This window comes from Carlito syrichta, unplaced genomic scaffold, assembly GCF_000164805.1.
Source record: "Carlito syrichta isolate Samal-C Ts95f unplaced genomic scaffold, Tarsius_syrichta-2.0.1 Scaffold103312, whole genome shotgun sequence".
NCBI lineage: Eukaryota > Metazoa > Chordata > Mammalia > Primates > Tarsiidae > Carlito > Carlito syrichta.
This window is the reverse complement of record NW_007047408.1, coordinates 19,526-32,632: the sequence shown is the minus strand read 5'-3', so window position 1 is coordinate 32,632 and position 13,107 is coordinate 19,526. Positions and strand designations below refer to the sequence as shown.

General features: G+C 54.1%; 1 gene segment (V, D, J or C); it reads right to left on the bottom strand.

The window, feature by feature from the left end:
- Window positions 1–8,669: 8,669 nt before the first annotated feature.
- Window positions 8,670–13,107, bottom strand: part of LOC103267510 — a 5,927-nt gene continuing 1,489 nt past the window's right edge. Inside the window, 6 exon segments of the C gene segment in view lie at window positions 8,670–8,760; window positions 10,183–10,313; window positions 11,608–11,922; window positions 12,040–12,372; window positions 12,491–12,535; window positions 12,917–13,103. Of these exon segments, the coding sequence occupies window positions 8,677–8,760; window positions 10,183–10,313; window positions 11,608–11,922; window positions 12,040–12,372; window positions 12,491–12,535; window positions 12,917–13,103 (1,095 nt within the window).

Below are 13,107 nucleotides of genomic sequence, written 5' to 3'. Positions count from 1 at the left end.
CAGTTTCATTTTTCTGTTGGCTAATATGATTCAGCATCTTTTCAAGTGATTAACGGCTATTTGGATAACTCTTCTAAATTATCTGTTCAATTCTCCTGCCTAATCTTCTGTTGAATTATTTTATTTTTCTAATTGATTTGAAGGAGTTCTGTATATATTTTGTTTCTATTGTCAGTTATTTATATTTGTAGGAAAAATTGTAAAAAACTGAAATGAACCAAAAGATTACTGGGCACCTTCAATGGAAAGCAAGGAGTTCTCTTGCACACTCTTCCAGGTTATCTCATTTTATGGTGGCTATGTCTTTCATTGTCCTTAAACTACTTTGCAAGTCTATACACTTCAGATAATGGGTAGCAATGCAAAATGACTTGGAGTGGTAGCAATTCAAATTCTCTTTGTTAGAAGACAGTTGATTCCTCCCCCACCTCCTGGGGGTAGAGGGAACCAGTTAGCATGTATTTAGAAAGTTTTTAGCTTTCCTGATTGACTATATAAGTGCAGTGCTTTGAATTCTACTTTGAAGTGATTATAACACCTTAATTAATGAGTTAGTACATTAAGTCTTTGAAATGTGTTCATCATGTGTTCATATGACAGTCATGATCATACTTTTTTGTTTACTTATTTATTTTTGAGCTGGAGTCTCACTCTGTCTCCCAGGCTGGAGTGCAGTGGCAGAAACATGGCTCACCTCAGCCTTGACTTCCTGGGCTCAAGTCATTCTTCCATATCAGTCTCCAGGCATATGCCACCATGCCTGGTTAATTTTTTGATTATTTTCTAGAGACGAGGTCTCACAATATTGCCCAGGCTGGTCCCGAACTCCTGGACTCAAACTTCTCGCCTTTGCCTCTCAAAGTCCTGGGATTACAGATGTGAGCGCCCGGCCTTGATTATACCATTAAAAAAAAATGATCCTTCAATGTGTTGCAGCTGTCTTCTCCCATAGGTCCCACCCAGCTTCAGTGTCCAGGAAGCTGAGTCATCTGTGATCCAGGAAGGCAAGAGATGAGGCGTTGATAAGCAAATCTGAGGATGACTGTGCCCTTTGTCAATGACTCTACTTCTACTTAGGAATGCCTCCCCAGCCTACATTCCTCCTGTTCAAGGTGCTCTCTAGGGATGTCTCCCAACTCACATCTGTCCTGCTCAAGGTGCATTCTGGGAACAGCTCTCAACCCACATCTGTCCTGTTCAAGATTTTCTCTGTAAACTCCTTCAACCCTCCTCATCCATCCTTTCCAAGGTGATCTCTGGTAACGTCTCTTAACTCTGCATGTCTTGTTCATAAGGTATGCTCAATTCTGGGTGGCATCTATGCCAAGTTGCCATCTGGTAAGTATTTGTTGAATAGATAAATGGTCAGCATCCTCAGAACTTCCAGGGCTCCTGTCATTTCCAAACATCTCTGGGCTTGAGGGACCTCCTCAGGGTCTGATATTTTGGCAGCTGGGTTGAGCCCTGTCCCTGAGGGCAGGAATCAGATAAGCACCATGTTTTAAACTCTCTTGAAGAGGTGGTGTGGGGAGTAGAAGAAACGTGAGCTTTGGGGCCAGAGACATGGGTTCGAGTCCTGGCATCATCCCCATGAGTAGGGCCCGCAGGTTCTTCATGACCTTGGTGTCTACGATGGTGAAACTGCATCAATGACTCTGGCCTCTTAGGGCATTGCGAGGGAGAAGTTTCCCGTGAGGTCTTACCCGTACACTATGCAGGGCTTTGGTACCCAGTGATTCACTCAGATGCTAATTTAGGTATTGCTGTGAAAGTATTTTGTAGATGGGATTAACGTCTACAGTCAGCTGACTCTGAGTGAAGCAGATTACCTTCTGTAACGTGGATGGGCCTTATCCAATCAGTCGAAGGAATTAGGAGTCAACAGGTTTGTCAGAGAAGGAATTTTGCCTCAAGACCGCAGAATCAACCCCTGCCTGAGTTTCCAGGCTGCTGACTTGTCCTAAGGATTTTAGACTTGCTACCCTCCTCCGCTCCCAAAGAAATCTCTCCCCACCTCTTTGCCTTATCTGTATCTGTACTATAATATATCTGTCATCCATATCGTCTAGCTAGTATCTCTATATCTATCATATCTCTTTATCTATTCTATATCTTCTATCCATCCTATCATCTAGTCTGTCAATCACCTATCATCTAATCTATCTATGTTCTATCATTTTTTAATCTGTACTCATCGATCTATTATCAATTATATCTATCATTGAGTCTATCATCTATCTATTGTCATCTATCATCTAACTATTATTTATTATCTAATCTATCTATTATCTATTCTATCATCGATCTATCCTTTTTTATCTTCCATTTTATCTATCTATTATCTCTCTATTCTCTCTCTCTCTCTCTCTCCCTCTCTCCCTCTACCTATCTCTATCATCTCTGGAGAACCCTCACAGATAATCCCTGAAAAGTCTGTAAAAGTCAAATTCCTATGTTCAGATTGGGCATGACTACTAGTATATTTTGGCACTTGTTTTCAAGGTTACCTCAAGTGGTGAACCATCATTTTGATGATGACTCTCAGTTGTGCCAGGGGACGCTGTGATAGCCAGCAGGCCTCCCGGTGAGAAGGTTTCCACATCACAGGCTTATTTCAGTCTCATTTCTGTGTCCACTGCAGTTGTCCGGTTCTCTCTGTCCTGGAATCCAGGCCAGAGGAGCGGTGCTTCCTGGGACATGTCATCCTTTGGGCGGAAGTACAGAGCAGCTGAGTCATATGAGGGGCGCCTGTGCACATTCCTTTTGGTTCTTTGTCATGGGGGTGGGGCATCTCTTCCCACATGGGAGCATGCCTGTAGCATGAGGGGAGGTGCAGGAATAAGGAGGGACAGTCCCTTGACCTGCCACCATGGCAAGGTCAAGGATTCGGGGAATAGCCTGCCTTGGGCCCAGTGTGTTCCTGTGTCCTGTGTCCTGTGCCCTCCAGGCTCGACTTTGAGCCCCTCATGCCATAGCCTCCTCACCTGAAGTGGTTTCACCATGTTCTGCTGTGGATAAGCCCACCTCCCTTTGTGGTCATTCCTCTGGCCTGGTCTCCCAGTATGCACTTCAGAAGAGCCCAGAAGTTGGTACATAGCAGAGGCCACCCCACCTCATCCATAGAGCTGGGTTCACTAGCTCTCCTGAATGCTGATGGTATGACCTCAGTCTCACCCCTGACTTGACCATCTTCCCAGTCCCTGGCCCACATCTGTGCCAGGTCCTGGGAGAGCATAGGAGAAAGCCTGGAGTGTTGGTGCCAGGGGCAGGGGTGCTACGTGTCTTCAGGGCCAGGCCTGGGTCAGGATGGATGGGTCAGACTTGGTGTCATGTCACTTCGGGGCCAGGCCTGAGTTAGGAGTGGATGGGACAGGATTTGGTGTCATGCCTTTTTGGGGACAGGCCTGGGTCAGGAGTGGATGGGGCAGGACTTGGTATGATGTCACTTCGGGATCTTGAATGGGAGAGTCTGCACAGTTGCAGGATGAGAAAGGGGCCTTGTGCTGGGGAGCCACCAAGGTGCCAGAGTAGGGACAGTGCAGCTGGAAGTGAGGGTCGTGGAGCTCTTGGGTGGACACTGGGCGGGACTTGGTAGGAACCGTATGAGGAGCTTGAGGATGAGGCAACTGTATGCCCAGGGAAGTCAGTACATCAGGACATGGGGTCAGGCCTGGGATCAGCAGGTGCGTATGTTCCTGTGTGAGCCTTGTGTGTTTCATGTGACCATCCCTGTGCTGTGAGTGGCTGTATGTGCATGTCTCATGTGACTTTCCTAGTGCTGTGGCAGGTGTGTGTATGATATGTGACCATCTCTGTGCCGTGACAGATATGTGTGTGATATGATACCATCCCGTGCTGTGGCAGCACTTGTCCCACCCGAGTGCCTGGCTGATCTGGGTATTCTGTTCTCTCCAGGCAGGCCCTGCAGGGTCTGTAGGGAACTTGGTCACGGGAGGGTGGCAGAGTACAGGACTGGGGCTGTGCTGGGCCTTGCTGGCTGGGGTTCTGCGGAGTGATGTCACTCCGCTGCTGAGTGTGGGCAGAAAAGGGCAGGGAATTGGCCACCCTTCCAGGAAGTGGACGGGTAGGTGTGGGGAGGGGAGTGTGTTGGGAATGCGGTGTCTGGAAGGCTCCTTTTCTAGGCAGGGACTTGGTTGAAACCTGGGGTGACACTGAGAGGGTCTTCAGGGGTCTCACTCCCCACAGTCCCATCTCCCTGGAGCCTTCTTGCTTCCTCCTCCTCAGCTAGTCCTGGGCCTTTCTCTTGGGCCCCATTGTTCCCCTCTCCTGCTTAGAACACAGTGGGGGCTTCAACAGCACCCTATGCTGGGTGGCTGCCGAAGCTGCAGACTCAGGCTGTGCTTCCTCATAAGGTCGCAGGGTGGCAGGTCCTACCTCTAGTCTAGCCAGAGCCCTGCTTGCTGCCCTGCAAGTTCTTCTGGGTCATATAGGGCTGGAAGCACCTGGCAGGGCTGACTGTGTGGCCTCAAGGACCACTGTTCCTCCAGGTCATTATACCCAGATGGCTCTGTTCCCTTCCTTCCCCAACCACCACATTGGAGCTCTGCACCAATGTCACACCATGGGCGTCATATCAAGGATGTCACACCATGTCACATCAGGGATATCACACTGGGGCATCACACCACGCCGCATCAGGGATATCAAACCACGTCACACCAAGAAAGACACATTATGTCACACTGGGGATGTCACACCATGTCACATTGTGTCACACCCCATCATACCATGTCACATTATGCCACACCATGTCGCTTCACATCACACCAGGGATATCACTTCGCGTCACACCATGTCACATGACACTAGGTATATCACATCATGTTACATGAGAGACATCATGTCACATTGCATCAGCCATGTCATACCATGTCACATTATGTCACATTGTGTCATTTCACATCGCACCGGTGATGTCACATCATGTCACACCACGTAGCTGTAACACCAAGGGCTTCTGTATGGGAGCTGCCTGTAATGTTGCCCTGCTGGAGAGTCCCTGGAGGGGCTTCAAGGCTGGGGGTGGTTTCCTGTGGAAGATATCTTAGCTGGAGGCTGATGCTTGGTCCAGGTGCTAGACAGGGAGAGGCACCTCAGGGAAGGGCTGGTTTCCTCGGGGGAGCTGGGTCCTGGTGCCTGGGACCCATAGGAGGCAGGGCTGCAGGAAGCGTGGCCCCTGGGTCCATGGAATGGCTGGCACCCAGCACTGCCTAGTTCTTCTCTCAGCCTGGCCAGGCTGTGTACCCGCAGGACAGAGGACCGGAGTCTGTCACACCAACCCCCAGATCCCCGAGGGCCCTGTGGTGGGGAGAGGGTGGGAGCCTGCCCAGCAGTGTCTCCAAGGGCTGGCACATTCTCTGGACAGAGCACCCCAGCAACTCTGGGATGCCATCCTTGGGTTGGGATGGGGCTAGGCAGTCACGCCCAAGCTTCCTGCACCCCAGGGCTCTCCTGCGCTTTGGCGGCTGTACACTATGTCCTGAGGAGTTAGAGGACCCCAGCCCAGGCCTGGGTCCTTTGGAGCCCACCATCCAGTGAACATCGATCTAAATCTGCCACGGAGTCCTGTGGCAATGCAGGACCTGGAATTCTACCCTCCCTTCTGATGCAGTGACGCCACCAAATAGAATCCAACCACTACCCTTTCCCATGTAAAATGGCCTCTCTCGTGCCACAGGGGGCTCCCTCAACATTCTCATGTGGCTTCTGTGGCTGCTGAGGCCTCACAGACAGGACCTTTTCCTGCCCCGACTCCAGTCGGGCTCTTTGGAGCCTCTGCCCACCCAGTCTTGACCTTGGCGTAGGGAGACTCTGACAGACACGAACCATTTCTGGTGGTTCCAGGCCCACTCTGCCCAACCTGCCCATCAGTGCCTGCTTGGGAAAGTTCCATGAGCTGGAACCGCCTGTCCTCTCCAACCCAAGCCACTTGCTCAGAGTGTCTGAGCACAGGGCTGAGTTGTGAGTCCTCTGTCCCTTTGCAGTGACCCTGGGTCTGCTCCACCAGGAGCATCTGTCTCGGAGCCTGAGAGCTGTTCCTTGAAGCATCCTCACCACGAGGGAGGGTGCTGTGTCGCTCTGGAGGACAGAGTTCCGACCTCAGCAGGGTCCCGCATGGATGCAGTCGGCCCACCTGGGGACAAGGCCAGTGCTGGGTGACTTCACTTCCCTGACTGGCCCCGGCCTGAGCACCCTCCTGGTTGCTCCTTCTCCCTTTGGTGGGTCTGTTACTTCTGCTCAGATGGAGGGTGAGTTTGGGTCATGTTGGGCCTTTTTCCTACTGTCATCGTTATTTATGCTTACAATCCACCCTTGCAACTTTAACTAGGGTCCAGCTTTGCTTGTCTTTAAAAATGCCTCTCTCCACCTCTGTCCCCTGCCTGGTCCTCGTTCCTGGCACCCAGCAGGCCTCCTACGGGCTGAAGTTTTACTCCAAAGTGAGTCATGTCCCAAGTTTCACCCATACTTAAGGGATGTTGAGATGGTAGGAATGAATTTTACATGTGAGAAAGACATGAACTTTGAGGGCCAGAGGGTGGACTGTAATGACTTAAATCGTGTCTCCCTACAAACTCATATGCTGAAGTTCTGACTCCAGTTTCTCAGAATGTCACTGTTTGGGGACAGGGTCTTTACAGAAGTAAGTTAAAATGGGGACATCAGTGTGGGCCCTGATGCAATTGGATGGGGCCCTTATAAGAAGAGGAGATTAGGACACTGACACTCACAGAGGGAGCACCATGTGGGGACCCAAGGAGAAACTGGCATCTGCAAGACAAGGAGAGAGGGTTGGGAGGAACCAGTCTTGCCGCCACCTCAATCTTGGACTTCGACCTCCAGGTTGTGAGAAGACCAGTGTTGCTGTCTGCGCTGCCCGTCCATGGAGTCCTTATGGCAGCCTGAGTGGACGGTACATACCTGACACACGCTTCTTGCTTCTGGTTGCAGCTGGTTGTGAAGCTTCTTCGTGTAGTTCTGCCCAGTCATTTGGAGGCCACCCCCAGGTCTCACCCCAACTTTCCCCTGGTCCCGTGAGGCCCTCAGACCCTCTGGTTCCTGTCCACTGCAGAGTAACTGAGGTAGGTAGGTGCTGCCCAGGTGGGAGGAAGAAAATGCATCTGTGTAGGAAAGACGAGGAGACCAAGTGGCCACTGGCCACAATCGGGGATCGGGAAAGGTCATGCAGGACAGGGGGCATGGTTTGCACAAGGAGAGGGCTCCCTGCTCTGGGAACCCTCCCTGGACCCAGACTGCCAGCCAGGCACCCTCCTTCTGACATTGCAGCCCATGGCCTGAGGTGCGTTGACATAGGAAGCTACTTCCCAGCACAGAGTAAAGGATTTTTAGAGGACGTTTAGCTTTTATTTAGAAAAACAAGAGACATTAAAGACAATTACTGGGCTTTAGAAAGTTAAAGAAAAGAGAAAAGCTACCCAAGCTAAAACTGTGGTACTTCCTTTGTGTGGTTTCCTTGAGCTCTATGGTGGTGGGGCCGGGCGCATCTCCCTGCTCGTTTCTCTTCCTGACTGCAGATCCCACGTGCCTGTACCCAAAGAAGGGACAGAGCAGTGGAGCACGGGGGTCCCTGACGGGGGTCTCTATCTAGGGCCTGTAGCCATCTGGCCCTGCTCGCTAAGGCCCCTGTGGACTGGGTTCTCTCCTCGGTCATCTTGTCACCCCTGAGTGACTGGTGGTTCCTACAGCGGGTGCCTCAGGGCCAGGTCTGGCTGTGCTCTCCAGGTGTCTCTCTCCACCTCTCTCCCCTGGTGCTCCTCAGCTCCCTACATTTATGGGACCTACAAATGTGTCTTGCCTCTCTGCAGGAGGCCTGCCTAGCTGCATGCCCATTCCTCCTTGGGTGTTCCCACCCTTGGGCCCACAGCAGCCACGTGGCCCAGGCTCTTCTCTGAGTGCTTCTGTGGCATGGAGCCAGGGCCTGCAGTGTCCTGGGCCCAGCCCTCTTCTCAGTGCAGACTCTGAGGTGGATTGAGTCCCACCTCTGAGAATCTATTGGGGTGAGCAGTGGTCAAGAGGTAGTGCCAGCATGCACTGTCTTCCTGTTCCGTGGAAGACTCCTTTCCAGGAGCAAAGGAACAGTGTTCTTGGCTTGAAATAAAAACAAGTTCACTTCTCAGACCAGCAGTTCACCAGAGTCCCAGGATGGAGCCATGCCAGGCATGGGCTGGGAGGAAGGTGTGACCCCTAACAGCACCTCTGGAAGCTTCCCTGTTAAAGGCTGCTGGCCTGATGACTTCTTAGTCTTGTGGCCCTGCTCAAACATCTGGAAAAATGCGCCAGTATCCGGAAGCTGGCATGGATGGGGTCACCCCTTACTGGGTGGATGCCTAGGATGTTGGCCTCTGTCTCCTCGTGAGTGAGTGCCAGGCTGCTCTGAGGGCAGGGGTGTCCCAGTGAGGGAACACAAAGCCCCCAGCACCCCAGGCAGCTGAGGTCTGAAGTGCACCTGCCCTCAAGGTTCTCAAAGGGGGACAGGCCAGGCATGGCAGGGTCAGAGGTTGACGGCGAGGTCAGAAAGTCATAGGGCCATGGATGGTGAGGTCAGAGGGCAGGTGCGACCTGCATGGCAGCTAAGCATGGTAGGCAGGCTCCTGGGAGGGGTCTAGGCAGTCCTGGATGCCCATGCAGAGGGTGACTCTAGGCCCCCTGCCCAATCATGTTCCTGTAGTCGGGGATGATTGTCTGCTTCAGGTCCACCACCGAAGAGAAAATCCACTTCACCTGCAGGGACAGCATATAGGTAAGTGAGGCCACAACCCTTGGCTCAAGGTCCCCACCCCTCCATGCTCTCAGGTGCCAGGGTCTCACCGCTGGACGTAGAGAGGAAGGCCTTGAAGGGACAGTGTGGGACGCTGTGGGAACAGCATGGGGAACAGCATGGGGACAGTGTGAGGACAGCATGGGGGAGATATTGTGGGATGATAGCATGGGAATAGTGGGGTAGAGTATAGGGGCAGCACAGGGGACAGCATAGGGGACAGTGTCAGGAGCGACATGGTGGCAGTGTGAGGACAGTGTAGGGACTGTGGGGTGACATCATAAGAACACCATGGGTGGAGGCAGTGTGTGTGGAACAAGGTGAGGGGATGGTGTGGTGATAGCACGTGGGGGACAGTGTAGGGATAGTTCTGGGACAGTGCAGGGGACAGTGTCTAGGACAGCATGGGGAGAGTGTGGGGAACAGCATGAAGACAGCTTGGGGACAGTGTGGGGCAGCATGTAGGGAACAGCATGTAGGAGACTAAGTGGGGGACAGAGTAGGGACAGTGTGGAGGATGGCACAAGGACAATGTGGGGGCAACATGGGGAACAGAGTGAGGACAGCATATGGGGACAATGTAGGGACAGTGGGGGAACAGCACAGGGGATAATGTTGGGAACGGTGTGGGGACAGCATAAGGACAGTGTCGGGGACAATGAAGGAACAGTGTGAGGATAGTGTTGGGGACAGTGCCAGGGACAACATGGAGACAGCATGGAAACAATATGGAGACAGCATGGAAACAATATGAAGACAGTGAGGGACAGTGTCAGGAACAACATGGGGACAGTATGAGGACAGTGAGGGGACAGTGGGGGGACAGTGGGGACACAGTAGTGACAGTGTGGGGTACAGTATTGGGAAGAGTGTGGGAACAACATAGGGGACTGTGTGGGAACAGCATGGTGACAGTGTCAGGGACAGTGAGGGGACAGTGTCAGGAACAGCATGGGGATGGTTGGGGGACAGCACATGGAAAAGTGGGGGACAGTGGGGACAGCATGGGTACAGGGACTGGAGACAGTGTGGGGACAGTGTGCCGAAAGTGTGAGGATGGTGGGGGACAACATGCGAGACAATGGTCAGAGTGGGGACAGCATGGGGCATGACATGGGGGACAGCATTTGGGACAATATGGAGACAGATTGGGGACAGCATGGGACACAGCATTGGGGAAAAAGCGGAGAAAGCAAGAGGAGCAGCATGGGGCACAGCATTGAGGACAATGTGGGGACAGCATGGTGACTGTGTTGGGACAGCATGGAAATGACATGGGGACGGTGTGGGGACAGCATGGGAGCAGTGTCAGGAACACTGTGGGGGCTGTCAGGGACAGTGGCGGAGTCAGCATCAGGGGCAGCATGGGGACAGTGTGGGCCGACCTTGAAGAAGGTGACGGTGGCGCTGTAGCACACGCTCAGCAGGAAGAGTGTGATGAAGATGGTGATGGTGGTCCACAGCCCATCCAGCTCCCCGTCCTGGGCCTGGGCACAGCTCTCGTCCAGGTGCAGCTCTGGACAGGGAGGGGGTGGTCAGTGTGGTATACCCTGGGCTGAGCCTCTGGGGGCACTTCCCTCTGGCAGGGCCCAGGACAGAGGACCCTGGCTGGGCTGACACTGTCTGAGGTGGATCCCTTGGGCCTCTCTCCCTCGGCACCAGCCTCTGCCCCTAACTCCTTCAGCTTTTGCCCCAAGGCTCAGCTAGAACCCAGCGATGAAAGGTGGCCTGGCTCCCTCTTCCTTGTGTCCCAGCCCCGGCAGGGAGTGGATCTGTATCTGCCCACCCTGGCCCTCTGCCCCGTCCCTGGCACCCGGGCCCAGAGGACAGGAAAATGGTGAAGCATGTCCCTGTTGCAGTCCCCACTGTGAGGAAGGGCAGTGTGAAGAGAAGTGACCTCAGGCTGGGATAGTGATAGGGTTTGTGTGCCCCTGTGTGGGGTCAGTCTGGGCATGGGATGTGTGTGTGTGTGGGTGCTGGGCCCCTTGTCTGAGCAGCCTGTGGGCCTTGAGGTGGGATTGGGATGGGATGGCCGTTGGGGGAGTGCTTGTGTGAGTGGGCCTTGCTCAGGGGCCACTGGGGCACCCCTGTGTTAAGCATGTACACGTGTGTGTGCCATGGAAGCAGGTACATGCGTGTTTGCCATGGCGGTTTGGGTTGGCCAGGGCTCAGCAAGAGGGGCTTGTTTTCAGGGGTCTAGGTGCAGTTTCCACGTGGGTGTCTTAGACAGTCCCTCCCTGGAGCAAAGGTTTGGATGTCCCTGTGAGTGGGTAGTGTCCCCACGGTGGGTAACCCTGACTCCATGCAGGGTCAAAGCTGGCAGAGCTGCCTGAGCTGAGTGCTGCCAGGGCCAGGGGGCCAAGAGGCGGCTGTCCCGACACTCACAGCTAGGTGTGTCCCTGTGTGGACAGGGACCTGCAGACAAGAACAGGCTCCTGCAGAGACGGACTGTGTGCTAGTGTACTCGGGGGGCTCCTGGGGCTTCTTTCTGCCCAGCCCAGGGTAGTGCTGACTGGAGGGAGGGCCAGGAACAAAAGACTCCCCTGGCAAGGCTTCCCTGCCCCCACTGAGCGGGGGACCTGCACACCCTGGGACCTGGTCGTGTGGAACCCACTGTGTCTTCCTCATGGCAATCAGACCCCAGTCTGGCCTGCCCCGTGGAAAGAACCACCAGTCTCGCAGGGGCCCAGGGCAGTGCTGGGTGCTTTATTTCCATGCTGGATGTTGGGAGTATGTACACGGGGGTGAATGTTAGGCATCCTCACGGGGTCCTGAGAACCAGGGTCTTAGAGGGCATAGTGCTCATTTACCCGGAGGCCGGGAAAGGGACCTCTGCGTATGGTGGTTGTGCAGAGCCTCATGCATCACAGAGCACGTGAATAGGCTCTTCGCATCCCATCTTTTCTTGTCCACACGGAGCTTGCTGTAGAGGAAGTAGTGGCCATTGCTGTCTAGCACGGGCTGGGTATTCTTGTAGTCTTTCTCCACCTGTCCATTGCTTTCCCACTCAACACTGATGTCTAGAGGGTAGAAGTCAGTGACCAGGCAGGTTATGCTGACATGGCTCTTGCTCATTTCCTCCTGGGATGGGGGCAGGGTGTACACCTGTGGCTCACGGGGCTGCCCTGTAGGGACAGAGGCCAGGACAGAAGTCACTCCAAGAGCAAGGTGGGCTGAGCTGGCCTTGTTTGTGGGACCAGTGAAAGTCTTCTGCCCACAACCCACCAGCCCACCACTCCTACCTTTGACCTTGGAGATGGTTCTCTCGATGGGGGCTGGGAGGGCTTTGTTGTTGACCTTGCACTTGAACTCCTTGCCTTTCAGCCAGTCCTGGTGCTGGACAGGGAGTTCGCTGACCACACGGTACGTGCTGTTGTACTGCTGCTCCCGTGGCTTCGTCTGGGCCGTGTGCGTCTCTACGCCATCCACGTACCAGGTGAACTGGACGTCGGGTTCATCCTGGCTCACGTCCACTACCACACATGTGACCTTGGGGGTCAGGGAGATCATGAGGGTGTCCTTGGGTTTTGGGGGGAAGATGAAGACTGACGGTCCTCCCAGCAGGGAGCTACAACCTAGTTGGGGGAGATGGGGCGATCATGTCAGCACCTGGGGCGGGGCCTGTCCTCTGACTCAAGCTGCTCTGGGGCCCCTCATCCCCCTTCTTGGAGGGCCAGGTCCAGGTTGACTTACACGAGCACTTGGAACAGTCCCCCTCTGGCGGCTTACTGGAGTATTCTGCAGAGAGAGAAGATGGGGTTTACTGGGGTCTAGGCAAATAGAAAGTGTCCAGGCTGAGGTGGGGAGTGTGTGGCCATTGGGGTGGTCTTAGGTCAGGGCCAGTTCCTCCCAGGTGTGGATCTTGGCGGGGCTGAGAACAGAATCCACCTCTGTGTGCCTGGAGCCTGGGGCAGGGGCATCCAGTCAGTGCCCATCCTGAGTCTGGCAGAAGCACCCAGAAGATTCTCTCCCTGAGCAGGAGAGGCACTGGCAGAGTCTCCAGGTGGAGAGGGGTCACCATCCTGGCTAAGGCCACCCAGCTGTGGCCCATCCAGGCAAAGGGCTGACCTCAAGCCCATCTCCCGGTGGATGCCCTCCTGCACCGGGCTGTCCTCTCACCAACTTTCTTGTCCACCTTGGTACCGCTGGCCGTGTGAGCTACATTGCAGGTGAAAGTCTGACTGCGCAAGTTGCCGGCAGGCACGGTCACCATGCTGCTCTTGGAGTAGAGCCCCGACAGCAGGACTGGTGGGAAGTCGTGCACGCCGCTGGTCAGGGCGCCTGAGTTCCATGTCACAGTCACGGGCTCA